This window comes from Struthio camelus, chromosome 22 (genome assembly GCF_040807025.1).
Source record: "Struthio camelus isolate bStrCam1 chromosome 22, bStrCam1.hap1, whole genome shotgun sequence".
Taxonomy (NCBI): Eukaryota; Metazoa; Chordata; class Aves; order Struthioniformes; family Struthionidae; genus Struthio; species Struthio camelus.
Window position 1 is genome coordinate 301,851 of NC_090963.1, and position 27,697 is coordinate 329,547.

The 27,697-nt window shown below is 70.1% G+C and overlaps 1 protein-coding gene across 1 annotated transcript in view; it reads right to left on the bottom strand.

Annotated features, from left to right (window-relative positions):
• Positions 1-85: 85 nt before the first annotated feature.
• Positions 86-27,697, bottom strand: part of PHLDB1 (pleckstrin homology like domain family B member 1) — a 32,988-nt gene continuing 5,376 nt past the window's right edge. Inside the window, exons 5-26 of the mRNA XM_068916930.1 lie at positions 24,973-25,098; positions 20,879-22,062; positions 19,485-19,724; positions 19,261-19,398; positions 18,807-18,944; positions 15,106-15,234; positions 12,844-12,999; positions 12,594-12,704; positions 12,131-12,220; positions 11,303-11,425; positions 9,831-9,968; positions 9,056-9,205; positions 8,473-8,637; positions 7,823-7,939; positions 7,629-7,731; positions 6,549-6,593; positions 4,983-5,274; positions 3,917-4,007; positions 3,664-3,810; positions 3,255-3,474; positions 2,935-3,020; positions 86-1,347 (exon numbers count right to left, since the gene is read on the bottom strand). Coding sequence (XP_068773031.1) covers positions 1,207-1,347; positions 2,935-3,020; positions 3,255-3,474; positions 3,664-3,810; positions 3,917-4,007; positions 4,983-5,274; positions 6,549-6,593; positions 7,629-7,731; positions 7,823-7,939; positions 8,473-8,637; positions 9,056-9,205; positions 9,831-9,968; positions 11,303-11,425; positions 12,131-12,220; positions 12,594-12,704; positions 12,844-12,999; positions 15,106-15,234; positions 18,807-18,944; positions 19,261-19,398; positions 19,485-19,724; positions 20,879-22,062; positions 24,973-25,098 — 4,130 coding nt within the window. The 3' untranslated portion in view covers positions 86-1,206. The remainder of the gene's footprint in view (positions 1,348-2,934; positions 3,021-3,254; positions 3,475-3,663; positions 3,811-3,916; positions 4,008-4,982; positions 5,275-6,548; positions 6,594-7,628; positions 7,732-7,822; positions 7,940-8,472; positions 8,638-9,055; positions 9,206-9,830; positions 9,969-11,302; positions 11,426-12,130; positions 12,221-12,593; positions 12,705-12,843; positions 13,000-15,105; positions 15,235-18,806; positions 18,945-19,260; positions 19,399-19,484; positions 19,725-20,878; positions 22,063-24,972; positions 25,099-27,697) is intronic.

Sequence of the window (27,697 nt, forward strand, 5' to 3'; positions counted from 1 at the left end):
GCCCCCACGGCCCCCGCCCGCAGGGGGCAGCCCCTGGGGGCGGCTGGGACACGGCGCCGGCCTGCGGCGCAGCGGGACACGGAGGCGCCGTTAGGAAGGCTTTATGGGTCTGCAGCCTGCCCCCGCGCCGCGACCGCCTGGGGCAGCCCGGCCACGGGGGAGGGGGTCGCGTACAGGGGTTAAAAAAGATTTACAAAGAGGGGTTTGAGGCTGCCCAAGCGGGGTGGGGGTCTGAACAGTCCCTTCCTCTCACGGGGCGTTCGCCCTCTCCCGAAACTGGCCCCGTGGCACGGCGGGCCCCGGGGCGCTCCGGCCCCCCGCTGCCCGCACGGGCCCAGCCAGGGCACGGCCCGTGGCGCCGCCGGCAGGGCTCCGCGCCGGCAGTGGGCAGCGGGCCGGGCGGTCCCGCGGGCCGAGGCAGCTGGGGCGGCTGCCGGCGGGCGAGCCCGCGGTGCCGGTGTGGCGGCCGGGCCGCCCCGTCTCTCAGCGCAGCAACGCGGCGCAGGTCTGAAATCCAGCCTCTCCCCGCGGCAGCACACCCAGCCCCCCCTCGGGCCCCGGCACCGGGACTGTCAGGTCTTTGGCAGCTTTTGCGCTTTGCACCTTTCAGCGCTGCGATACGTTTCCCATAAAATTGTTTGTTGTGTTTACATCCACATAGAACTGCTCTTGGCTGGGTGCGTGGCTGCACTGCTTGGTGTCCTGCCGTCCAGCGAGGCTCCAGCACCCCTCCGGCGCCGAGGCTCCGCGCAGCCCTTGGCCACAGCGCTCGGTTTAGCGTACAGCACAGGGTATTTACGGAGGGCCGGCAGGAGCTCAGAGCGCAAGGGCTGCTGGCTCCCTAGGACAGCTGCAGCATAAAAATACAGGGGTTGTGTAACGTCTGCTGGCGGTACTTAAAAAAAGAATCCTCAAAGCTCACAGAGGCTGGGGTGCTGGCGAGGGCTGGCGGCCCAGCACCCGCGGGAGCGACTCGGGCCCCTCAGCAGGAGACGCCCGAGCGCAGAGCTGAGCCCTGTCTGGGGGCAACATCCTGAACCCGAGACCGGGCAGCGCAGCGGCTTGTGGAGCACCCCAGGGCGCGGGGAGAGGGCCCACGAGGACCCGCACAGTCCCCCTGGCCCTGGGGAAGGCACCAGCCCTGCGAGTGGTGGCGCGGGGGAAGGCAGGGCAGGCTGGGGCAGCCCCGGCGGCACCTCCTGCCCATCAGTTCATGAACTGGGTGTATCCCTCTGCCCCAGTGACGATGACGTCCATCCAGATGCGCATGGCTTCAGCTGATGGTGCCACCATGTAGTAGAGGCGGTCGTGGGTCTTGACGCAGAAGGTGAGAGCTGGGTTGGGGCTCTGCAGAGGAGATGACGACATGGTGAGCGTTTCGAGAGGGGCTTGGCCCACCGGGAGCAGTGGTGCCCCCCCCTTTTCCCGCTGCGATTGCATGACCATCAGCTCGCATCTGCTCAGCCTACTTATTTTTCCAGCAGCGCTGGAGGGAAGCAGCAGTACCAGGCGGCTCATTGCACGCCCACAGCTCCTGCAAGGGGGCACAAAAGCCCTGAACACGCTCTAGGTTTGGGCGAGCGGCCCTGCATCTTGGAGGGCTGCTAGTGCGAGCCGGCAGAGGCACGGCAGGGCCTTGGGCACCTGCACGAACAGGGCTTTAGGAGAAGCCGCTGCAGCCCGGGCAAGGGCACAGGCAGCGGCACCAAGGCCTGCCTGCAGGGTGCAGGGCACAGGACACCAGGCGAGCGCCTGCTGCAGCGGCTCGCGCTGCCTGCTCTCCTCCAGGCGGGCGCCCGTCCCCAGCGCCTGCTCCCGGCCCCGCCGCGCTGGAGACGGGGGTGGCCGCACGCGCGGTGTGACCGCTGTCTCCCCGGGAGCACAGTGCCGCGGGGTGGGCAGCGCCGGGTCGCTCCTGCAGAGTGGGAAGGACAGCGCCAGGCCCCTGCTCGCACAGGCCGCAAGGGTGAGCGGAGCGCGCGCCTGGGCTGGGAGAGGCAGCTGGCTGCGCCCAGCGCAGGACCCGGCTTGGTCCCCTCCCGCCAGAGCTGCCTCCCCGCGTGGGGCAGAGCACCGAGCCGGCGGAGAGCCGGGCCGCGGGCCGTCACCGCCGAGGGAGCGGGGCAGAGCCCGCCCGCAGCCCCTCGCAGCCCCTGCCGCCAGCCGGACCGGGCCCGGGCAGCTGGTGCTGAGGGCCGAGCGCAGCGGGCAGGGGACGGGGGGCTGGCGAGGCGCGGCGCTGCCCTCCAGGAGCCAGGGCGCGGGAAAGCCGGAGTAGCTGGGGCGATGCCAAGGGCTGCCGGCGCCCAGGGAGCGCGGGAGCCACGGGGCGCTGCAGGAGCCCTGCGGCGGGGCGCAGGGGCTGCTCGAGCACGGCAGGCAGCTGCCAGGCGCCGGCACGGCACGCTCTGTCCCCCGTCTCCAGCTCTGCCCAGGCGGGCAGCCGGGCCCCGCCGCTAGTGCCGGGCGGTTAGGGCACTGCCCTCAGCACAGGGTCGCTGGTGAGTAGCGTTAGTGCTGGCACACGGTGCCAAGGGCAGGCGGGATACGTACACTAGCGAGGCTGAGGTTGAAAAGTCCTTTCTGGTTAGGGAGGAGAAAAGGAGAAACGAAGAGCTGGAGAACAAGACGGGGGAGCAGGACACCCTCGCTCTGCACAGCGCCCTGCCTGTCGGGTCGGTGCGGGGAACGGCTGCGGACAGCGCGAGACCCACGCACTGACACCCGGGGCCAGCTGAGCCCGGCCACCACCCTGCCCCGGCCAGCCCCAGCCCTGGGAGCGAGTCGCCCTGCCCGGCCAGGCCAACGCCAGGTCCAGCCCCGCGGACGCTGCGTGGCGAGCTGCTGCTCCCGGCGGTGCGGCAGGAGCCGCCTGTGCCCACGGGGCGCTGGGGGCAGCGGTGTCCTCACGCCCGAGCGGGGCCTGGGCCTCACCTTCGCAGCGCTGCGGAGATGGTCGTAGTAGACCTCTTCGATGGCTTGAAAATAGATGACGCCCTTGAGCTTCGTCTCATGCTTGTCTGGCAAGAGAAGGAACCGTGTCAGGCACGGCGCCGGGGGCGAGGGCTCAGGAGGAGGCGCAGCGGGGCCGAGCGCTGCGGCGGTGCTCTTGGGGCAGCGGGGAAGGGCACGCTCGCCTGGGGCCCAGGGCTCGAGCCCCGCCGGTGGCCCGGGCGCTCTGGACTGCAGATGAGCGCCGCGGCGGGCGGGCGGGCGAGAGCTCCCCGCGGGGAGCCGGGCAGGCAGGGACTCACCCACGTAGTAGGAGACCGTGCGCTTCATGCGGTCGAAGACAAACCAGCGTTTCTTCCAAGACTTGATCTTGCCCCCCATCTTGACCAGGTACCCCTTGCACATCTTCTCCGTCAGGATGATGTGGTAGCAGGTGTCCACGCTGTGGCCCGAGGACTCGATGTGCATCCGCAGGTCGAAATCCTCCTTGCGGATGGGGAGGTACCGCGTCAGGGGCCGAGCCTAGGAAAAGCAACGCAGCCCTGCAAACGCTGCCGGGGCTGGCCTGGCACGAGACCGGCGGGGAGAGCGGCGCGCCCACCGGCGCTGCTCTGCAAACGCCGGCCGAGCAGGGAACGAGCCGGGACGAGGCCTCCGGCGTCAGCACAGGCCTCGCGGAGCCTGAGCCAGCGCAGGACAAGCCGCCCGCACCTGCGAGAAGTGCTTCTCCCGCATCTGGACCTCCTTCTCGACCAGCTTCTGCCGACGCGCCGTCTCATCCTGCAGCCTCCGCTCCAGCTGCTCCCGGCGCCGGCGCTCGTCCTCCAGCGCCTGTCGCCGCAGCTCCATCTCTCGCTCCTGAGGGCGCAAAGGCGCTCAGCCCCGGCAGCTCTGGGAGCAGCACCGCTCCCCCCGGTCCCAGCCCCGTCACGGCGGTGGCACCGGCAGCCACGGCCCCGCTCACCCGGGACTCCATCAGCCGCGACTTCTCTGCATGCGCCTCCTTCAGCATCTTCTCCATCTCCTCGATCTTCCCCACCTCCATCCCGCTCGCGCTGCAAGACAAGCACAGCTGCCACTGCCTGATGCAGATGCCTGAGATGGGACGAATCCTGCCGCGCTCGGGCACAGCGTCTGAGGCGCGACCCAGCCGCAGCCAGAGGGCCCTGCCAACCTGCCTGCAACCACCTCTGTTGCAGGAGACATCAGTGTCTCCTTGCAAACAGCCTCCAGGAGGCTCCTGCAGGAGGAGGACGAGCCCTTCCTCTGGCATTTCCCCCTCTGCAGCCTGGAGTGACCCCAGCCCACGAGAGATGGGGTTGGACAGAAAGACTCAGGCTTTCCAGGGCCGTGGGCTTGGTCCAAGTGCCAGGCTGAAGCGCTCTGCTGATGCCTGTCCTTTTGCAGACCTCCTAAAAGGCGGGCAGGAACTGGACGTGCCTTGCCCCTGCACAGTCCCGGCTCCAGACGCTCAGGGAACGACCGGCACCAGGCTCACAATGACCAGCTGTAGCCGAGGTAACCCTAGCCCAGCGGCTGCTCTTGGAGCAAGAGCGGGCCCTGAGCGAGCACGAGGCCTGCGCCTTGGGTCGGAGCAAGGGTGCCCAGCGCCCTTGCCCTCTCACCAGGTGCCCCAAGCCGAGGGGCAGCCCTGGAGACCTGATGCTGCCTGAGGACTGTGGAGGCCACGGGTGAACATGGGATGGAGGATGGTGCAATGGAGGTGTCACGACAGCCCACGTGCAGCTCAAGGCAGTCGGTTCCCACGTGGGCACCTGAGCCCCTCTTGGCTCAACCCCCACACCGGCAGTGCCAGCAGCCCTCTGCGAGCCCCTGCTTATCCTCAGGGATGGCCGCCTGGGAAGGAGCCACCTGGCTCGCCCTGGGCCAGGCCCTGTCCTACCCTGCCGACGGGCAGCTGAGGTGCCCACGGCAAGGGGCTCCTGGGCCGAGCTGGACATGTAACCTCTGGAGCAGGCTCGTCCCTCCGGCCGCTCAGCCCAGGGGCTGGGAGCCAGCCCCAGGATTACCTGGACATGTTATCAGGCGAGCAGGCCGAGTTGTTGCCCGTGGAGATGCTGGTCTCCATGCTGTCCGAGCTCTCCAGGCTGAGGGTGTCGTACGCGTGGTCCAGGTCCTCGGCCCGGGGCCCCATGCCGTGGGAGTGGTGGTGATGGAGGATGGAGTGATGCATGAGCGGAGGGTAGGAGGGGGGAAAGGGAGGCTGCCCGTGCAGGGCCTCCCACTGGGACTGCGCCTCGGCTGCCGCTTTCTGCTTCAGCTCCGCCAGGCGCCGCTTCTGCTCCTCGATCACCTGCTGGCCTGCAGCCCCGGGGAAGAAGAACAGAGGCAGGTCAGCGGGGCGGGCAGAGCGCTGCGCGCCCAGAGGGACGGACGGCAGCCAGGGGGGCCTGGCTGCCAGCCCCGCCGCGGCTGCGCTCCCGGCCAGCCGCCCCGGCTCCGACGGCGCGGAGCCAGGCCTGCAGGGGAGAACAACCCCGCCAGCAGAGCGGGCCCTGCTGCGGCCTCCCGCGTCCTGCCCAGCGCTGCGCGCGCTCAGGGCGCCCGCGGGCCGTGCTCCCCGCTCCGGCAGTGCTGGGAGGGCGGCGGGTGCAGGAGGGAGCGGCGGGTACAGCCCCGAGGGAGGCGCGGCGGGCGCCCGCTGCGGCTGGGCCCTCGGTGGGCAGCACCCTTCAGGCGGGGAGCTGGAGCTCAGAGCTGCTGCCGGCGAGGGCAGCAGGCGCCCAGCAGCAGACGGCACCCCGCCACGGACCTGCAGCGCCGGAGGGGGCGGCCCGGGCAGGCCTGACCCCGCTGCGCGCACAGCCGTGGGAGCTGCCGGCCCGCCCGGCTCCCCACCTCGCCGGCCCCCCGTTTGACGTGCCGGCACACCCTCCCTGCAGACGCGCACGCAGCCCGTCGCGCTCGCCAGGGCAGCAGCTTGCCGAGAGCAGCCCGAGGGCCGGCGTCCCGGCCCCAGCTCAGACACACACAGAGCAGCGGCAGGCAAAGGGGCACATGCGTCAGGCTGGCGGGAGCAGGGCCGGGCAAAGCGTTCGCAGCGGAGCGGCCTGGGACTGCACGTCCAAGCCCACGCGGCAACCACACCATCCCAAAGCCTGGGGGAGCAGGAAGATCTGGCCCAGAGGATCCCGGGGACCTGGGGCGCTGGGATAGGGCAGCGGGCTCCTGGACGCTCCCGCTCTCACCCCTTCCTCGGCAGGCACGAACGTCTGCACGAGCGCGGCCCGGGGAGCGGCAGGAGCCGCCGGTCCCCCTGCCCTGTGGGGTCGTGCGGGAGGCCGTGGAGGCAGCACCGGGGCTCCCAAGTGGGCCCAGATAGGTGCAGGGCACTTCTCCCAGCCTGGCCCCCGAGCCCGGGCTCTTGCCCACGGCTCGCTCCGTGGAGCAGGGCATCTGCACGCGTTAGGGATGCGCAGGGCTGGTCCCTCCGCAGCCAGACACATCCACAGGCATCCTGGGGTCCCGGGCTGCCGGGGCCCCTCCCTCCCCGGCCTCGGCAGAAGGTGCCAGCAAACAGCCATGCTGCTGCCTCTGGGCTACTCTAGGGAGTCCAAGCCGTTCCACGTCTCTACCTGATGCGTCGCCTGGCTGCAAGGACGCTGCTGGGAGCGGGTCGGCTGCAGACACGCCATCAGGTGAGGGGAGTTGAGGGGGGGAGAGAGAGGGGGGAAGCAAGAGACCATGAGAGAGGCACCGTGTCCCAAACTGCAGCTGCCCAGGGAGCGCCCGAGCGAGGGCAGCGTGGCAAGCCGCCCGGAGAGGGGCCGTGCCCCGGCACAGAGCGGAGCGGCCCTTGGCGGCCCCCGCCGCCCGGGGCTCTGCAGCGAGACAGCCTGGCGCGCGCTCGGCAGCGCTGCTGAGAGCACCACGCGCGCCGGGGAGGAGGCACGGCTGCCGCCCAGCGCGGAGGAGACTGGCGCCGCTGTTCGCACGGAGGACTGCCGAGAGGGGCCGGACGAGCTGCCGGCAGCCCCCACCAGCAGACGACGGGAACGGCCCCGACCACCGAGCCCGGGCGCGTGCCCTCCAGGACCGGCTCGGCACCCCCTCCGCCGGGAAGGGCTGGCCGCGGAGACTCCCCAGACAAGTTCAGAGCCCCGCTGTCGCTCACCACTCTCTTTCCTCCCAGTGAAATCAGGTGTTGGCAAAGAGGCCGTAGCACAGCCAAAGCCTGGTGCCGACAGCAGCCCTAACCCCCCGAGCCCTTGGGGAGGGACAGAGCAGCACCAGTGTCTGCTGCCCCAGCCGTGTCCTTGTCGGCACAACAGCAAACAGCTCCTGCCGGCGCAGGAGAGGGAGCCGGGCTCCCTTCCCCGGGCACCGGCCCTGCGTTCAGCCCTTCCTCGCCTACCGGCTCCGGCGGGGCAGCAGGCAAGCGCGAGGACTCAGCGCTGCCTGGGTGGGCTGCACGAGCCCATCCAAAGCAGCACAGCACCCCGCGCGCCGCCTTCGAGGGCAGAGAGCAGCAGAGCTGCCTGCGGGCTGCTCCGACTTCCCCCGTGCACTGCACGGGGCATCTCCCGTCACCGCTCTACAGTCTCCAGCCTGTGCAACATGCTGGGAGCTGGAGACCCGCACGGGCAAAGAGCAACATCCCAGGCAGGAGCCACCTTCCCCGCAGCCCCCAGGATGCGCACGGAGCCGGCACTTACCCTTCTGCTGCAGGGCCAACTGGCGCTTGGTCTCAATGTCCTGCAGCGTGGCTGCCAGGTTGCGTGGCAGGCTGCCCGTGCTGCTCGGGGGGTGCAGGGGGCCCTGCGGGTTAAGGACAGCGCACGGTGACGAGATGCCTCCAGCCAGTCCGGGAGCGTCCCCCGCCGGCCCGCGGCTCCCGCCCCAGCCGTACCTTGGGTGAGGGGCTGCGCCCCAGCACCGAGATGTTGAGCTGCGAGGACGAGGGGGTCCCGCTCTTCATCCGAGGGGCAACGGTGCCTGCGTCGCTCTCCATTTTGGCACGATAGACCTGGGCACAAAGATGAGGTGCTGAGAGGGGAAAGGGAGGCGCCGAAACCCGTCCGCTGGATGGCTTAGCCTCTGGCGGGGCTGCGCGAGCCCTCCCCAGCCCGGCGCCGCACAGCACCCTGCCGCGCTCCCCGCCGCGGCAGGGCTCCGTTTCACGGCAGGAGGAGGAAACGCATCCTCTGGACACGCTGGCTAACCCTGTCGCAGGGAGGCAGAGCTCAAGGCAGCAGGGACCGCGCCGGCTGCCTGGGCTCGGGGCAGCCCCCGCGGGCAGCGGTCTCTCTCCCCGCAGGGAGCCCGTGCCTCCAGGTCGGCCGGCCCGTCCCGCCAGCACATCTCAAGCGCCAGCAGAGCTCACGGTGCGATGCCAGTAGGAACGAAAACATGCTGCCCCAGTTCCCGGCGGCGCCCGGAGGACGTGCAGCCCCGGCCCCGAGGGCACAGCCCGCGCCTGGGGAGGCAGCCTCCAGCCGCCGGCCTCTCGGGCTGCCCGCAGCCCTCTCCGCACCATGCACGGCCCGGGACAGGGATTACCTGGAGAGGCTTTTGAGAAGAATGAGCTTTAGCAGGCAGCGGAGGAGGGGAAGAAGGAGGAGAGACAGGGGAGGAGGCTTCAAAGCCAGCCATGACCTCCTGGTACCACTTCTCTAAATCAAGGGCTGGGAGCCACACTGGGCCCCCTTGGAGCTGCTTCTCCATCTGAAGAGAGACAACGCGTGAGACAGGCGGGAAGGATGGACAGAGAAACGCAGCGCGAGGGAGAGGCGCGCAGAGAGACAGCGGGAAGCCAGAGCATCCCTGCCCCACGCCCGGGCCCTCGAGAGCAAGGACAGTCCCACGCGGCCCGGCACGCGGCCGGCAGCTCCCCGGCTGCTCAGAGGGCCAGCGAGCGGCGGGCGAGCGCCGGGCCCTTCTGCGCCGCAGGGTGCCACGCGGCGAGCAACGCGGCGAGGCCAAAGCTGGTGGTGCGGGAGCAGCCTGGCTGCTCGGCCGCCTCCAGCAGCACTCGGCGCCCGCTGCCGCGGCAGCGCGCGGGGCCTGGCTGCAGGTATGGGTGCGCTGGCCCCGCAGCCTCCCGCGCTCGCCAGGGCCGAGGGAGGGGACGCAGGACACGAACCTCTGCAGGGACGGAGGGAGAAGAGAGAGGCGGTACAGGAGGAGGAATGCAGCCTGAGGACGGAGGAGCCGGAGGCGCGCAGCCCAGCGGGGAAGCGGCAGGGGCGCGGGCGCTGCCCAGGATCCCCGAGAGCTGCTCAACGGTCACATACTGGGCAGAGAGAAGCAGAGTAAACACGGAGAAGAGGCTCGGAGCAAGGAGGGCCAGAAGGACAGGCCGACAGAGAGAAACGAGCAGGCAGCTCCGGAGCCCGATCCCCCAGAGAGAGGGTGCAATGGCCCACGGAGGAGGCGAGCTGGTGCTGGTGCTGCGCACCGGACGGGAGCCTCAGCAAGAGGTCTGGCAGAGGAAGCTCCACCTCTGCCTGCTTCCACACCTTCCTCACGTGGGACCAGCAGCCAAAGCTCCACGGGCACTCTATCAGGGCTTTCGCCAGGACCAACAGGCCTGACCTTTCGGTGGACTGACCCGCTCAGCACACCATGCTCCGCTCCTTAGCCCCCCAGCCGCTGTCCCAGCTGGCAAACCCTGCTCTAGAGCAGCCGGGAAACACTCCCGGCAACAAGATTGGGTCACTCCAGCCTCTACTCCCTGCTCAGCTGCAGCCAGACAGTTGGCCGGCCCTAAAGAAGAGGCGAGCTCTGCGCACCAGGGCATGCGAGGCGGCCGCGCGGCCAGCCTGGAGCAGCCCGGCGGCCTCCCTTGCCGCAGCAGCTGCCGGGGACGGGGCAGGCCACCCAAGGGAGCAGAACCGAGCATGCTCTGGAGCGGGTACCTCGTCGGCTGCGGGAGGTACAGCAAGCAAGAAAGAGCGTTGAGCAGCAGCAGGGGCAGCAGCGGAAGCTTTAGTGTCCGGGCTGGGGCCGTACGCACTGCTGTAGAACCTGAAAACGTCAGACAGCCTCATGTACTCCTAGAAATCCACGGCGGAGGAGAAGGAGGAGAGTTAGACCCATGTGCTGGCCTCATGGCACTGACCACAAAGCAGGAGCAAACCTCCCCGCGCACGCACGCACGCGCCTGCCCCACCTCTGCCGGCTGAGCCCGTCCCTGCCTCGCCTGCCTCTCCGCGTGCAGCTCAGCCCAGGAAAGCCACCCCGGCATGCGATGCTGCCTGGGAGCGAGGCGCCCAGGCCCTTGCGGCAGCGGCGGGTTCGTCCCCACCAGCCCAGAGCTCTAGGCCCCGAGCGCTGCCGGTCTCGCGGCAGGGGCACGCTGGCGGCCGGCACCAGACAAGGACCTCAAGCCACTGCAGCGCCTGCCTCTGCCGGACACGCAGGGGGACAGCAGCGTGAGTCCAGCGGGCACGCTGCGCTGCACGCGGCCGGAGGAGCGGGGGCCCGGGCACCGCCCTAACACCCCGCGAGAGCTGTACCGAACGTGACGCAGCCGCCACGGGTAGCCCTGGCGGCAGGAGAGCTCTGGGCACCCACCGCTCGCCGACACCAGTAAAATCAAGAGCAGGGGAGGGCAGGCAGCAGCTGGCAGCGCTGCCGCTCCACATGATCTGTCCCCGCAGCGACGCCAGGGCCCCTGCAGACCCTAGACGCTGGGCAGGGCACCCTGCTGCTGCCAGCCGGGCTCTGCGGGGCTGCAGGAGCATTCGCACCCGCTGGGAAACCTCACGAATGGAGACGTTTGCCAAGGACTCATGCTGCTTAGATGGTGGCAGAAACTCACAATTAAACATCCTGCCAGCCAGCTCAGAAGCCATTTCCTCGCTGCTTCTGACCCAAAGATTGCCATGCATCTCGGGGACTAGTTCTTTTTTGGGGGGAAGCCAGGACAGCAGGATCTGCAGGGATGCTATCCAGAAGCCGCCAGCCAGCAGGTAAGTGGCTGGGAGAAGGGAAGCGCATAGACGTCTCTTTGCAACGCAGCATGGCGTTGGGGTTAAAGTTCCCGGCTGCAGCGTGGCGCTAGCAGCAAGAGCCAGGATGCCGAGCCAGCTCAGGAGAGCTGGGGGGATGAATGAAGCTCCAAGAGTATTTGAAATGAGGAGCCAGCTCAGCTCCAGAGCGTTAATGCGCTCAGGCTAAATGAGAAATAACCTAGCCATGCCATTTCGACATGCTTCCCTGCGGGCCTGAAGTCCTGCCCAAAGGCCATGTTAGTCTGTTTAAGGCATCTGGGGGCCAACCTGGCTGCCAGGCTGTTTGCAGGCCTTCAGCAAGGCAGCTGGCTCATGCAGCAGCACGGGCCCCAAGAAGTGGCAAGCGAGCAAGCACATGCAGTTAGTGTCGTTACCTCTTGTGTCTTGGGATAGGAGCGGGCGGAGGGAGGAGAAGCTAAGGAGGCTGCTCCTGGCAGGGGGCTCAGGGGCTTAGCTCCCGCTAACAGCTCAAAAGGCTCTGAGATATGAAGTGTCTCCTGTTGGAGGGTAAAGATCACATAGGCAACGCAGGCACAGGCACGGCGAGATCGCCCCCCTCCCGGGCGGGAAGCAGGACACGGCCCGCAGGCCAGCGCTGCCACCCTGCCAGGCTCAGGGCCGTGCACAAGGGGGTCCCACAGGGTGCCACGGCTCTGGCCCCTGAGTCCAGAGCCACAAAGGACACGTGGCCCCAGAGTGCAGAGCCAGCCCCTCGCGGCAGGCCCCGTCCCCGCAGCCCGCCGGCAGGGCCCCATCCTGCACCAGCCCCACGTGCCCACCGCTGCCCAGCATCAGGAGCTGGGCAGCCCCAGGAGCGGGGCAGCCCCCAGCTCCCCTCCAGCCGCCACAGACATGAACCGGACAGAGTCCCTGGCGCCAGCAAGGAGCGAGCCCCGTGCTCTCCCTTGAGCTGTTGGGACTCCAACCCCAGGTGGTGGACAGCACCCGAGCCTGGGCCAGGAGGTGCTCTGCAGCCACGCTGAGCTGGCAGCTATTTTCCCATGGGCAGCCCCGAGCAGCCCCGAGGGCCGGGGCCGAAGGAACCGTCGCAGGCACGGGTTGGGGTGCACCAGGCTCCGCGCAGGCAGACCCTTGCTGCCGCGAGAGACCCGTCAGGCCAGGCTCCGGTGCCCAGGCTCTGTGCTGTGCTCACCTCCGTGCTGCGAGAGCAGCCCTAGGGACTATCCCACCACCCCAGTTACCTCTTTGAGAGCTGGTGACATTTTGGGGAAGCTCCTGCCGCCTGTGACGAGGTGGTACCGCCTCTCCAAAGACATGAGCTTCTCCTTCTCCTGAGCACGTGGCAACAGCAAGAGCAGAGACAGCAACAGGAGTTATTGGCACCCCAGCGCCAGAGCCCCCCAGGCTCACAAGCAGCCCCACCACCAGCCCCCATTGTAGGAGGAGGCACAACCGTGCCTCAGGCAAAGCCCTGAGTTTGGGTGCTGTGGCACAGGGGTCCAGCCCCAGGTTTCTCTCCCTAGCAGCAGGAACGGCTGGGTCAGCTCCGCACCACCAGCAGCCCCGTCTCCTGCCAGCAGCGCGCACAGCGGCTGTCGCGTGCCCCAGACCCCCAGTGCACCCACGCGGGGCTGTGCTGGCCGGCACAGGCGTTCCCGGGGCCGGGGCGCGCTGCCCCAGCTGCCTCCCCGCTGCCAGCGGTACCTTCTGCAGCAGCTGCAGGATGCCGCTCCTCTCCTTGGCGAGGCGCTCGGCCTCCTGGGCGCTCTGGAGCCGGATCTGGGCAGCCTGAGCATCCAGCGCAGCCACCCGCTCCTGGGGAAGGAGTCGCCGAGCTGAGCGGGCCGGCAGCCCTTGCTGCAGGAGCGCCGCGTGCGGGGCTCAGCTGGGCGAGGTGCTGCCCTGCTCGCCGCGGCGGGGCTGGGCTGGGCGGCGCGGGCTGCCCCCTCCCTACCTTCCTCCTGGCGATGCTGCGGTGGTACTCGGCCTTGCTCTGCAGCAGCTGCTGGCTCCACGTCTCGCGCTCCTCCTCGAGCCGGCTCTCCTTCTCCAGCTGCTGAAACTCCAGGTCTTCAAACAGCTTCACCTCAGTCTCCAGGGCCTCGGCTTCCTTCGGGCACACAAGAGCAGCAGCCGCTCAGCGCCCGCACACAGGGCACGCTGCTCCACCGGCGGCATCGGCACCGGGCCAGGCTCGGGCTGCTGCGAGGGCAGGCAGGTGTCCGAGAGCAAACAGGGGCCATGTCGCGGTCCCCCTCCCCGCAGGAAGGGCCGCGGCGCCAGGCTGGCCCGGGGCACGCGGGAACAGCGGCCCTGCACCCCAAGCGTGCCAGCCTGCATGGGGGGCCTGCGGCACAGCCCGGGAAGAGGCGAGGGCAGCACAAGGATGCAGCGACCGGGCTCGCTGCAGCCCAGAAACCAACAGCCCCGGGGTGGCCGGGTTGGAAACCAGCTGCCTTCAGCATGGGCGCTCACTAGCGCCTGGCTGAGCAGGAAGGGACCGTCGCCCGTGCTTGGCACGAATGCAGGTGCCACCAGGCAGCCTCAGCCTGCCTTGCTGGAGAAGGTGCTGGGCGCACCCGCGTCGGAGGAGGCAGCACGGCACAGGCCAGGTCAGAGCGCTCTGCTCCTGCAGCAAGCGCCTTGCAATGGCTGGGCAGAGCCAGGAGCTTCGCCCGGCCGGGGACCCTCAGGGACCGGCTCCCCGTGATGAGCTCTGGGCCATGGCAGCAGCCTGCAGCGCCCGAGCAGGGAAATGCAGCCTGCTAGCGCGGCCACCGACCACGGCACGCAGCCCTAGCCGCGCAGGAGGCAGAGCCCGCGACAGGCGAGCACCGTGCCACCCATGAGCAGCAGCCTTTGGTCCCCTTCGCCTTCACGCACTGATGCATTTCCCAGGCTGGGCTTAGGGCTTGTAAATGGTGCCCCAGCGGCCAGAGCTATCAGCCTCCGCTCTTTTTTCCGACAACTGACCTAGGTTTCCCATGGGGACACATTTCGTCCTGTGCCCGGGGCAGAGCCCAGAAGGTAGGCGAGCTGTCCCCCTGCACGAGTGCAGCACCGCACGCCCACCACCCCACGGCCAGGCAGAGCTCTGCGGCACGCGGAGCCGGGGCAGCGCCGGCGGACGGACCCATCCTGCGCTCCACGCACCCCTCGCTGGAAACCAAGCCCATGCTCAACACCAAGGCGGCTCTTGGCCGGCCAAGAAAACGTCCCAAGCAGGCTGCGTGCAGCAGCTCAGCTTAGCTGTGCTGCAAGGGCTGGGCACCCGCCAGCCACAGGCTGAGGAAGGTCAGGTTCTGCTAGACAATGCCAGATAATGGGGAAGAAAGCTGCAGAGCAATGGCAGCATCAACTGACCGGACTGTATAAATAAATGCTCACAGGAAATGGCCGAGAACAGACCCGCACGTGAACACAGAGCTCCCTGAAGCTCCCTGCCTGCCTTCTCCTCCGGACCGCACAGCAGCTGTGCGGGACCGAGCGCCAGCCCGAGCCCCAGCGCCCCAGCCCTGGGACGGGGTCCCTGCTCCATCCCACCTCACCGGGGCAGCCCCACGGCCTGGGGCTCCCGGGATCCCCCCGCACCTGGAGATGCCACAGCACCGGCTCCCCTGCGGAGGAGGCTCTCCCGGCCCCGGGAGCGGGACAGCCCGCACGGAGGTGGCCCTGCTCCGGAGCAGCTCCTCCGGGGCTGGGCGCAGGCAGTGGGGAGCCGATTTCCCAGCTGCCCCCCGAGCCGGGAGTCAGCGGCAGACCCGGCTCGCCTAGAGATGAGCAGGATCTGGCCAGCAACGCAGGGGAGCGGGACTGGCTGTGGGCATGGCGCTCCTCCTCGCGCAGCCGCACAGTGCGGGGGCCGGGGTGTCACCGCACGCGCTGCCTGCCCCCGTGTCCCCGCAGCAGCAGCAGCGAGTGGCGGCGGTGGACGCTCGGCGCTGCTCCCGTGCAGCTCTGCAAGGGCTGCAGCAGCATCACCGCGGCGGGCCGGGGCTGCGCTCGCAGCGGGGAGCCCTGCTCGTTCTGCCGAGCCACTACCGTGCGGCGGCCCGGCGAGCGGCGAGCTTACCGATACAGTGGTGCCAGGCGCCAGCCTCCTCCGCCCCGGGTGCGAAGCATTCAGCGCGGCCCCAGCTGCCAGGGGAGAGCTGGCCTAAGCTGGAGCAGAGGGAGGTGGGCCCTGGTCCGGAAGGGGTGGGGGTTAAACACTGACCCTTCTCATCTGGTCCTGCAACTGCTCCCGCATTGACTCAGGGCAGTTATCAAGTTGGCTCTTCGACTCATTGTAAAGCGCTTGGAGTTTCGCTAGCTCCTTCCTTTCAGCATCAAGCTTTGCCCTTTCCTGAATTGGGGGAGAACAAAACAAAACAAAAAACAAAACAAAAGAAAAAAACAAAAAAGAGAGAAAACACACTTCTCAAATCCGCGCCATGCAGAAGCTGGAGAGTTAGACAGTGGCCCAGGCAGAGAGAAGGGAAGGGGCAGAAACTCCCCGGGAAATTGAGACAGCGAAAGGCACAGGAGTCCCAGGCCGGGTGCGCTGCAGTGGTTAAGACTCGGGCTGGACCTCGGTCTCGTGTTTCACAGCAGAAGGCCCACCTACGGGCTGCACTGTTGTCCCGGCTTCAGAGCACACCTAAAGCTGGCCCAGTTCTGCAAATGGCTTTATCTGGTGGGCATCTGTGCAGCCTGCCGTCACGGGACTCCCCGGGGCAGCCGCTGCCACCAGTCCCTTGCATTACTGGATGTTAGTCTTGAGGAGAGTGATTATATATTTTTGTTAATGAGCGCTCAGAATCCAGGCCGCGGTCAATTAACCAAGCAGGCCCAATGCGCAGCTAAGCGGCCACCGACCACCCTTCCCTACAGGCAGGGATGCCCCAGCACTTTGGTTGCCGGCAGGATAACAGTAAAAACAGGAGACTGAGATCCAACCTCTCCTCAGTTAATGAGCGTTTTGCTCCGCTGGCCTTCCGGAGCTTGTCAGATTTTGCTGCAGGGGGTTAGTGGCAGAGCAGATGCAGACAGCGGGAGACCACGAAAGGAAGTCAGGAGTCCCAGCTCCCTGTCCCCGGCCCCCTACAAGGACAACACTCTCCGCACGCTGGACTCTGTGTGCTGCTACGCTCGCACACCCTGCTCCAACCCAGTGAACTTCATCCTGTCCGGGACAGGCGGGCACCGCTAGGAGAGCCTGCAAACTCCTGCAAGCCTCGGCAGGAGGGCCTGCCCCAGAACATTCTGCCTCGAGGTCCACGTTTCACAAGCATCTTTCACTACCTTTGTGCGCACCGGCTTTGCCGTCGCTCAGCACTTCAGATAGCAACATCACATTATCTGTACACACACATACTCGGCCCATTTCTGCTCCTGGCACAGAACTTTCCATGCCAGCACAGCCAGCTCCGCACGCCCAGGTCAGTGCGTCTCAGCCCCAACGCGCCCCGGGGCCCCTCGTCCCCGCAGCGGCCTGCTGCCCTCGTCACAGCTGCATCGGCGCCGCAGCACCAGGCACAGCTGGTCCCTGCGGGGCTGCCACGAGCCACGTCCCCAGGGGAGCGTGGGGACAGCAGCAGGGAGCGAGGATGCAGCTTGCTCTCGCTGGAGACGCTGGTGGAGGCACCCGACTCGCCCGTCCAGCAGGGAGCACCGAGGGGAGAGGCTCCGCAGGATCCTCCAGCCGCAGGGCTGAGCGCTGCCCGGGCAGAGGGCAGGCAGCGACCTAGAGGTCCCCAGCCGCAGCTCCCCAGCGCCTCGCGCCAGGCGTCTCTCGGCAGGTGCCCCAAGGGGCAGCGCGCTGCGCTCCGTCCCGGCGGCCACCCGAGCGGCAGCCCCCGGCCTCCCCTCCCCGGGGCTGTGGCCGACCCCGTGCAGGCGGCACTCCTTCGCAGGAGCCTGCAGAAAACGGGGCGGGCGAACCTCTCCCGCCCGGCGGGTGAGCCTCTCCTGCCCGTACAGCCTCGTGCCGCGGAGGGCGGGCGGCCCGCAGACCTAACGCTCAAGGGCCCCACTACCGCCTTTCGACCTGAGGCTGCCCGCGGACGCGCCGGCGAGCGCCTGGGGTCTCGCGGGCGCCGTGCAGGAACCGCCCCTTGCCTAGGGCAGAGGGCAGACCCCTTCCCTGCCCCTCCGTGCTGCTGCCCCAGAAATGCCCCGCCGCAGCTGAGGATCGCCTAGGAACCGGGAAGCGCTGCAACCAGAGACATGCTCCTTGCTCGCACACCTGCACAAACGCACGCTGCATGAAGGCAGACGAAGGACGGCAAACCCAGGCGGGCTGCGCTGGTGCCCCGCGCTGCTCTAGAGGCTGGGCCAGGAGACAAGCGCGGGCAGTCCGGCAGGGCCGGGTGTGCAGCGTGCCAGCAGGCACGCGAGGCTCCGGGGCATGCAGAGGCGCGAGAGAGCAGAGGCAGAGCTCAGAGGGGCACTGATAGAGCAAGTTAGTGCAGACTGGTTAGGAAAGCAAACGGTTAAGTCAGCAGACTTGGGGCGTGTGATTTCTTTTTCCTCCTCTCCTAGCTCTGCAGAGAGTTGACTTTCACTAGAGACTTTTGTAAAGGGCTGGAAAACTAAAAACAAAACAAAACAAAACCCCTAAATGCCATGGGGGTACTGCTGCGCGGACGTGCCGATCGCAGCTCAGCCCCCTTCGGTCCTAGCAGCTGAGCAACGCAGGCCTTGGCCATCTCCAGCCACGGCACCGCCCAGCTACCACCGCCGGGGCAAGGCAGGGCCCACCAGAGCATCGACTGACAGCGAGGGTGGCGAGGCGCTCCCGCGGCTCTGGGGAGGCCAGCCTCGCCGAGCGGGGCTCCCGCCCTGCCGAGCAGCCTGCCCAGGATCGCGCCGCCCTCAGATCCTCCGACTGCTCCGGGGCAGAGGGAGAGCAGCAGCAGAGGCGCTGCCGCGGGACGGCTGGGACGTCACGCGCGTGGGACGGCTGTGCCGAGAGCCGCGTGCGCCCGCCACGTCCCAGCCAGCTGTGCTAGGGCAAGGCTGGCAGACTGTGTGCAGACAGTGCTGCATCCAGATCTCTCCCCAAAGCTGGGCCCGTCGGCAGACAGGCGAGCTGGAGTCTCCCCTCTCGCACGGACTGCAGCACACTCGGCTCTGGGCCCAGAAGGCAGAGGGGGAGGAGGGGGCTTGGGTCCAGGCATCCAGCCCACCCTGCGAGACCTGCTTCCCAACCATCAAGCTGAGAAGCTAAGGACCGCATGGTGCTTTCCTGACCACAGCTGGAAAATGCTTTGAACAAGACGACACGAGCCTCTCCAGCAAGCTAAATGTTACAGCAGCCACCACCACCGTGCACGAGCACTTGAAGATGCCCTGGTGGGCAAGAGAACCAGCAAAACTCACTGCAAGCCTCATTCACCCGACCGAGGGCAGGAAGCAGGGGAGCGCGAGGGCCACGAACCCAGGAGCTGCCCACTGGCGGCAGCAGTCAGCAGGGAAAGCTCCGTGGCAGGTGCCTCCCAGCAAGATCCAGTAAGTGCAAAAGACGACCACCAAAACACTTCCCAAGCATCAGGCCCTACCGGGCTCCGGCAGAGCTCTGGGAAACACCATGCCAGCCCCAGACAGATGGACAGACGCATCCGCCACGACGCGAGCCCAGAGCCAACCCTCCCCTTCCTCCTCCAGACAAACCAGAAGCCCCCACCTGTGCAGACGCCTGGGGTGAGCCCCACAGAGCTGACGCTCCCAGGTGCCACCTCGCTGCCCCAACAGAGCCCAGGGACAGGAGAAAGCACTCCCAGGGGAAAACTGCTGCATGGGGAAACCGCTGTCTTCCTCCAGGGCCAGGCCTGCGGCAGCCCCAGGAACAGGCTTCCAGAGGGTCAGGGCAGGATAGGGCACGCCGCGGCGCTGGCCTCCCAGACCCGAGAGGGAAGGCCCGGCCTGGGGGTTTACCTTGTCCCACTCCTTGCGGATGCTGGAGTCCAGGTTGGAGAGCTTCTCCTGCAGTTGCTGCACAACCTCCTGCTCCTGCTGCAACCGGACCATTTCCGACTCCCGCTCGCCCTGCAGCAGTGCCCGCTCCATCTCCGCCTGGGCAGACACGGCCACTTCAGGACAACCGTCCCGGCCCTCCTCTGCTCTCACCAAGCCCAGTCAGACCCCACCGGCACGCACAGGCTGGGGAGGAGCCCAGCTGGGCCCGGGCTGCGCCTAGTGGCTTCAGCTCAGCAGGTCTAGCAGCACACATGCTGCCCATGGGACTGGCCACAGGGACCGGCCACGGGCCGGTGTCCACAGCAAGCTGTCGGGCAGGCTGCAGCCTCACGACTTGGGACAGCAGGGGGGCAGGACAGGCCCCAGCCAGCAGCGGGGCTGCCCCAGGCCCCGCGACGCCCCGTCCCCTCACCTCTCGCGACGTCTCCTGCAGCTGCTGCTCCAGCTCCTTGACGCGGCCCTTGAGCTCGTCCAGGTGGCCGAGCACGCAGGCTCGCTCCTCCTCGAGGCGGTGCGCCTCCTTGGCCCGGGGGCCCGCCAGCTCCTCGTGCTGTGGACAGGGCAGGTCAGCACAGCGCGGCACGGCATTGCCACCCGCGGTGCGGCACGGCGCGGCGCGGCCGCCCCGCCACTCACCTCGTGGTGGGTGCTCTCCGTGCTGCTGCACTCCTCCTTCAGGTTCTCCTCGTCCGACCGCTCGAGGCTCTCCCTCTGCCGCAGCGGCCCCAGCTCCTCGGCGGCGCGCCCCAGCCCCATGGCGGCCGTGGCCCTGGGCGCCCAGCGGCCGGCGGGGGCCTCCGTGTCGCCCGGCTCGGCGCCCTCCGTCTTGCTGTACTCCGCGCACAGATTCAGGATGGTCTCCAGGCGCTGCCGCTCCTGCGGGCAGGCACGGTCAGTGTCGCCCGCGGCACCTCGCCCCCCGGCCCAGCGCCGGCGCTGCCTTCCCGCTGCGCCGCGGGAGTGTCCCCGGGCAGCGGCGGCCGTGCCCCCGGCCCGGCTGCGGGCACCGCTGCTGCGGGCGCCGCTGCCACGGCACACGTCAGCCCGCGGCCGGAGACGCGCTGATTAGAGAGAGCAGGGCCGGCTGCGCGCCGGGCTATTTCTGGGCAGTGATTCAGGCCGTCTGAGCGCGGCGTGAGTCAGGGCTGAGCAAACACGGCTGCCGGCTGCGGGCGGCCAGGCGGGCACGGCGCGGCGCGAGGGCCTGGCCTCCCCGAGCTGCGGGGCCGGGGGCAGCACCCCGCCGGGTGTCACGGTGCCGGGGCGAGCTGGGCCCCGCTGCCGCGCTGGGGCAGGGGCCGCGAGGCCGCAGGTCCCGCGCAGGTGGCCGCCGGGGGCCACGGGCAGCGGGTGCCGCGGGCCGCGCCGGTGCCGGTGCCTGCCCTGGGAAAACAAGGGCAGCGCCGCACGCTGATGCGCGGCAGCCCCGGCCGGTGGGGAGCGAGGGCTGAGCCCCGCAAAGGGCCGCCCGGCAGAAACGCCCTCGGCACCGCTAGAGCGGCGCGGGGCCGGGCCGAGTGCGGAGGGGCCGCGTGGCGGAGACGGATGCCCCGGGCCAGCCCCACCCCGGCAGCTGCTCGCTCTATAAACGCTCTCTCCCAGGCCCTAAATATAGCGACGCAGCGCCCGCAGAGCCTCCCCGCGGCCGCCCGCCCGCCCGCCCGCCCGCCGGGAACAGCATCCGCGCAGCGCTCGCCGGCCACGAGGCGCCCCGGGGCAGGCAGCGCCGGCCTTGGGGAAGACGTGGCCCCGCCGGAGGGCCGCCGGACGGCAGAGGGACCTTCTCTGGCAGCCAGCTGCGTGCGCCCGCGAGCACGGCCGCCGCTGCTCGCGGTAACCCCTGCGGATAAGCAGGGAGCCCGGGAGCCTGCCCGCCCTACGAGTCCGCTGCTGTTAACAACTGCAGCAAAATCGCCCGGAGGAACGGCCCAGCTCGCGCAGCAGCGGAGCTCGGGCCCTTTGCAAACCGCGTGGGCCACGCAGAGCCCGTCCCGGCGCGAGCAGCCCCCGCCGCCCGTGCCCCAGCTCACCAGGCGCTCCATCTCCTGCTCGCGCAGCCGCTCCTGGCGCTGGCGCCGGTGGTACTCGAGGAGCTCGTCCTCGTTGTCGCTGATCTCGGTGATGCTGTTCTTGCGCTCCCGCGGGCCGGCCGGCGGCCGCAGCTCCCCCGAGAGCTTGCGGTGCGCGCGGGGGCTCTGCCGGGGCGAGGGCACGGCCAGCGAGCCCAGGCTGTACGCGGGGCTCAGGCCGCCGCCGGCCCGCCGGGCCGCGGGCAGCTCCGCCGGCAGCGGGGACGCGGGGCTGCCGGCCCGCGCGCTCCTCCCCGCCGGCTCGTCGCGGCCCCGGCGCCGGGCCCGGGGGCTCTCGGCAACGTCCCGGCCGGGCCGCGGCGGCGGGGATGGCGACGGCGTCTCTGCGGCCGCCCGCGCCGGGGCGGTGGGGCCGGGCAGGGCCGCGGCGCGGCGCGCGGGGCAGGGGCTGAGGGGCGGCAGGTCGCGCAGGCTCTCGGCGCTCCGGCGGCCCGGCCGCGGGCTCTCGGGGGGCTGCGGCCCGCGGGCGCTCGGCGCCGGCCCCGCGGCCTCCGGCGGCAGCAGGGCCCGGGCGGCGGGCGGCCGGGCGGCGCTGGGGGCCGGCGGGTCCGCGCCGGGGCTGGGCGGGCGCTCGTGCAGGGCGGCCCGCAGCCGCGGGGCCTTGGGGGCTGCCCGCGGGGCCCCCGCCGGCGGCTCGCTGGGGCTGACGGAGCGCGGCGGGGCGGCGGGCGGCGGGGCGGCGCGGCCGGGGCCGGGGCCGTGCGGGGCGGCGCGGCGGGGGCTGCCGGCCGGGGGCGGCTGCACGGCGTGGCTGTAGCTGGAGGAGCGGGCGGGCACGGCGGGCGGCGCGGCGGGGCCCTGCTCCCGGCTGCCGGGCGAGGGGCTGGCGCGGCCGCCGCTGCTGGCCGGCGAGGACAGCGGCGAGAAGGGCGGCGAGGCGTTGTCGTAGCTGGAGCCCGCCGAGGCCGCCCCGGGGCTCAGCGGCGGCGACAGGAGGTAGCGCCCGCCGCCGTTCACCACGGGGGCGCCCGGCTCCTCCATGGCCAGCGAGTCCATGATGTCCTGCAGGTCCTTCTCGATGGAGCTGACGAGGGAGCTGTGGCTGGGCGGCAGGCGCTCCCCCGGCCCCCGCGGCAGCTCCTCGGCGGCCGGCCGGCGGGCGCCGTTCACCAGGGCCTCGGGCTCTGCGGGCAGACGGGGAGCAGGCGTTAGCGGGCAGCGGCGGGGGCCCGGGGCTGCCCCCTCCTGCGAGCCCAGCCCCGCTCCGGGCAGCGCTGGCGCTGGCTGAGGCCCCGAGGGCCCGAGGGCCGCACCGACGCACAGGCACCAGCACCCCGGCACCGTCTCCCGCGCCAGCCCAGCTCCGGGGCCTGGAGACCGCCGGCAGTATCCAGCCAGGTGTGCCATCACCAGGGAAACGGACACCCGATAGCTCTCCCAGCGCACAGCCGCCCGGTCCCCAGGGCGCCCTGCGGCTCAGCCCGGCGGCGGCCGGAGCCGGGAGCAGCGTGCACCCCAGCCCCAGCCCCGGGGCACGGCACCCAGCGAGCAAGCGTCCCGCCGCCCCCTGCCCACCCGCGGCAGCGGGACCCCGGCCCGGCTGCACCCCCGGCCCGGCCGGCCCCGCTCGGTCCGCGGCACGGGACCGGCGCAGCCAGCGCTCCGCGGAGACGGAGCCAGCCGGGACTCGGTCAGCCCGGAGACCCAGGCAGGGCAGGACGCGGAGGCGGTAATAAGGTTGCTGGAGAGACAAGTGGATGAGGAGGGCTCAGGGCTGCTCTTCTGGAAGGCCAGAGAGGCACCTGGCACGGCGGGCCCAGGGCCCATTTAACAGCCCGGCGGCGGCCGCACCGCCAGTTACGGTACGAGCGGATTGATCGGTGGCCTGGCCTGCTCGGACGTTCAGGGCCGGCCAAGCTCAATTCCTTGCCATTAAATCATCTGCCCCTCGCATGCAAGACTTCTGCCCGCATCCGCCCACAACACTGCTCCACAGGGGCGAACCGGTCAGCAGAAGAGAAGCGTGCTCCTCGCCGGGGGATCCCAAAGCACCTTGCGTGCGTTTCTGCTCTCTCCCGGAGCCTCGGGAAAGCGGGTCACAGCCATCACTGCTTCTGCAGGTGAAGCACCGCTGCACAGCCAGAGCAAGCCATCTGCCCCGCTCGCACAGGGACCCGGCGGCACGCCGGCAACACAGGCGGTCTCGCGGCTGCCCGCTTCTCTCCCCAGTGCAAGCTCTCTCTTGCAAACAGTCCCCTGTGCCCGACGTCTGCATGGAGCAGAGATATCCGGCAGCACCCAAGCACAGCTGCGCACCCCGCAGCACCCACAGCCAGCTCTCTGCACACCACCGACGCAGACTCGCCGCGCTCCTCGCCCACCTGTGCCCTGCCGCCTCCAAGCCACTGACGTGCCGCTCACTCAGCAAAGAAACCAAGGGCAGTGAGGGCGACGGCCACGACCCCACCAAGACAGCGCGGTCCCCAGGCCACGTCGCCGCACGGGCACGGCGGGATGCGCAGCAGGCAGACCCCACGCGCTCCCTGCAACCCAGCACCTGGGCAGCCGCAACGAAGCAGGCAGGCAGGCAGCACCCCAAACACCAGCAGGAGGGAGTTTCAGACCTACTTAGCATCTTCTTTAAATTGCTGGAGCACCAGGAGCTCTGAGGACCTCAGAGCATCTCCCCAGGGGGACAGCATCGACGCCAAGGCCCCGACAGGACCCAGAGCAGCAGAGCATCCCTGCGCTCAGCGCAGACGCGGCGCAGCCCGCACGAGCGGTCCCTGCGGCCCCACGGGACGGACAGGGACAGGCAGGGGGCCACCGCGGGCAGGCACGGGTGCTCTGCGCAGGGCTAGCTGCTCGCATGCAGCAGTGCCCGGTGCCTTCCCCACCATCACTCACGCAGACCGGTGGCAGGCGGGAAGCTGCCCAGCTCCTCGCCCCAGCACCCGGGCTGGGCAGGGAGGGCAGCGGCTGCCAGCCCAGAGGCTGCGCTGGGGGCTCAGCCATCGCCGCTGCCGATTCCCCCAGGAGCCAGCGTGCTGACGGGGCGCAGCCCGGGACCTCAGCACAGACGCTCGCCCCAGGAGCGCCACGGAAATCAAATTAGGCTGCAAGCCCTCAGCGCCCTGCCAGCAGCTCTCCCCGACGCCGAGCAGGGCTCAGCTGCACAGACCGCTGGCAGCCACTGCCCACTCGGACGCCTGCCGGAAACGCACGCTGCCAGTGCCCGCAGCCGTGCCCGGCACCGGGGAAGGGTTTGGGCTGCCTGGACACGCAGCAGGATCCCTCTGCCCTGCCGCGTGCTGGCCTCCCGCAGAGCAGGGAGCCGGCAAGCACCAAAACAGCACCGAGCAACGAATGCAGGCAATCCCCAAGAGCGGCGCGGAGGCTGCGAGGCGCAGCAGCCCGGCACCGGTGCCCTGCGGCACGGCCCTTCCCAGGGGCGCTCGGGCCGGCTGCAGCTCGGCAGTGCCCAGCCGCGACCCGTGGGAGAGCCCGGCACCGCGACGCCGGCCCTGCCCAGCCCCAGGCGCAGCGCAGACGGCACGCAGGAGCTGCCAGCCCCCATCAGAGCAGCCCGTCTCGCCGGAGCTGGCGAGGGTGAAGGAGACTCGCACCCCGCGGACAGACACAGCCAGATAAGCAGCCGGTTAGATTAAGCAGCGCAGCCAGGGAAACGGCCTTCGCAGCCTGCTCACGGTCACCCCCGCGCACAAACACCGCCCCCCCGGCAGCCCCGAGGCCCTGCGCGCGCCCCGCGTCCCCGGCACGGACGGGCCGGCGACCTCTCCTGTGCAGCACCGCGGTCCCGCGCCACGCCGCGGCGGGGGCTAGCGGCCAGCCCGGGTGCTCGGCCGGAGCCTGCTTCCGAGCCACTGCAATTACCCTCTTCTGAGGCAATATTAATAATTAACAAACCCCAGCGCAGCTGCCAGACTAAGTCAACAGTGGGCATGGAAGCAGTGGAGCTGGCACGAGCGCCGCTCGGGAGCGTGCCGGCCCCAGCTCCGGCTGCCCACAGGGCTGCGGGACGACTGCCCCCCGAGAGCGGACACCCGTGCCCGCAGCAGAGAGGGCGCACTTACTTGCTGCAAGTCCGTAGAGGGCCGCAGGGCCCCTGCCGCCCGCGGGGATCATGCTCTTCATCCACTTGGCTTCAGCAGGGTGGTTGAAGCGGAGGAAGGTGGCCTGGCCCAGGCAGATCATGCACCCTAGGGGAGAGAGGGCAGGAGAGGTCAGGGCCAGCGGCCGGCACAGGAGCCCCGCTGGACAGTGCTGTGCCGGCCCCGGCGTGGCCGGACCACAGCGCGTGGCCCTGCCCGCAACGCGCTTCCCCGGCACGGGATCGACGTGCCCTCAGCAGGGGCCGTGGGCAGGGCTGAAATCCAGGTCAGCGCCCACCATCTCTGCAGGCAGCGCGGCCCTCGCAGACCCAGCTGGGGTCTGCGCCTGCGGAGTCCTCGTCCCAGGGGAGCTGGCCGTGCTCCAGCGCCTCCGCCGCTGCCAGCTGCAGACAAGACAGCTCCTGTCTGCAGCAGCAGAACGCCTTTTCTTGGCCCAAAGCAGGAGCCCTCCCCGGGAAGGCTGCTGATCAGCCATCAGCGAGGAATGCGGCTCCCAGCGGCAGGCAGGCAGGCAGGCTGTCCCGGGCACACGGGCGCTGGCCCTGCCAGCCCAGGAGGCTTCGGCCGCTCCCCGCAGAGCCCAGACGGCTCTGCCTGCTGCTGGCAGCAGAGGGGCTGCGAGCACGACGCGAGGTCTGAGCCTCTGTCCTGGCCCGGCTTCCCTGGAGCCGGGCTGCCGCGGGGCTGCAAGTAGCACACGCTACCCCGGGCGGCGGGAGCAGGAGCTCGCGCGCCCTGGCGCCCGCGTGCACAAGGGGACGGCGCACCGCCCGCTGCCAGGCACCGTGCGGCTGGGTCGCCGCCTGCGGCAAACATACGCAGAGGGGCAGGAGGGCAGCGCTGCTGGGAAGGGGCTCTCGCAGCACCATCTTCCCTTGCCCAGAGCAGCAAAGAGCAGCTGCCAGTCACCCAGACTACAGGGAGATGCCGAAGAAACGCCCAGCTGCACAGCCAGGCCGCGGCGGCCGAGGCGCCTGCATTCGCCACGAGCTGACCGGTGCTTTGTCGCTCACAGCCCAACAGCTGGGGAGGAGGAGGGTATGGCTCCCCCTCCCGCAGCAGCTGGGGCCTCGCTGGAGCCCCTGGCAGGGGAGATGGCCTCCTCCCAGCGCAACACGGGCCGGTGCTCCGAGGGACAGCGCAGCCTGTGCCGCCGGCCCCCACGGCACCCGCGCAGCCTGCCGTGCACCCGAGCAGCAGGCACGCTGCGCGCGGGGACAGGGCGCAGAGAGGGTGGGGGTCCCCCGCACGGCTGCCGCCCGCCTCCGGTCAGGCGCTATCCTGGCAAGCATCCCCAGCGCCCGGCGCTGCCCGCTGCGGCAGGCAGCTCGGGCATGGAGGCGGCCGGCCCGTGTGGCCTCTTGCAACCGGGCCGCGTTCTCTGCTCCGCCGCTGCCTCAAAGCTGGGAAACAGCGCCAAAACCTGCCCTGGAAGGGGCTGTAAACGGCATTTCACAGGGGAACAGCAATAAAGCAAACAGCATCCGGAAACCACAGTGCCAAAGTCCCGCACCTCCGCCCAGCCCAGGGCGCAGAGCGCTGGCCCTGCGTGCGCCCGGCTGCCGGCGCGTGCGACGGCCCTGGGCAGAGGCAGGCGCGGGAGCCCGGCGGGATCGGCCTCCTTCCTCCCCCTCCGCCTGCGCCGGTCGGGGCTCTGAATCCCTCCGCCACCGCGGGGGCAGCCGGAGGCTGCGGCTCGGCCACGCCAGCCCACGCACTGCAGCCCGCGCCTCTCGCAGGAGCACCAGCCACAGGCTCCGGCCGCCCTGCCGAGCCGAGCCGAGCCGAGCCCGAGCCCAGGCTGCCCTGGAGGCGACGCAGCGGGCGCCCAGCCCGGCGCTGCCGGGGAGGCCGGGACCGGCAGCCGGAGAGGCTGAAGGCTCCTGCCTGGCAGCCGGCGCTGCAGACACACCCTGCTTTGAAGCGCCTGCCAGAGCCCCAGGGAAAGGTTTGTTCTTCAGTGTCAGCCGCGGCTGAAAATCCCTGGCTGCAGGGGACGTGTCTTTTGGAGCAGGGAGCTGAGCTGGCACGGCACGGGGCAGGCCAGGCCCTCCCGCCCGGCCGGAGGAGCGGGGCCAGCGGGGAAGGAGAGCTGGCAAAGTCAGCAACCGCTTGCACGCGCCGCGGCCCTGCACGGGCTGAGCGGGCCGTGTCGGCACGGCTTCCCGCACCCCGGGCGCCCCGCGCGCCCTCGGGGCCCTCCCGGCCTGCCGGCACCCGCAGCAGCACGAGCAGAGCTCGCACGGGTGAGGCACCGCCGCTGCTTGGCGCCCTGGGCCCCCCCCCCGCGAGGCATTTGCTTCCGTGTTAAGGGAGCAGCCAGAGGCCAGCGAGGGAAGGAGACGTGCTCATCGGCAGGAGCTGGCGTGCAGTCCCGGCGCTAACCCCGCGGCCGCCGACAACAACCCCCATGCCGGGGCGCTGCGCGGATTAGCTGTGGGGCGCAGGGAGCGCTGGTGGCCAGAAACGCCTCACGCATGCTAAGTGCAGCTGGCAAAGCCATCACTTACACTTGTCCCCACGCGCAGACATCTGACAATAGCTGTGCTTGTCCTGCCCAGCTGCTCGGCCAGCGCCGGGGAGCCGGCCGCTGCAGCCGCTCTCCCCAGCCAAGGCTTCGCGCGGTCACACCACCGTCCAGGTCGGCCTCGGGGAACCGCACCTCTCCCACGCGCCGCTCCCGCCC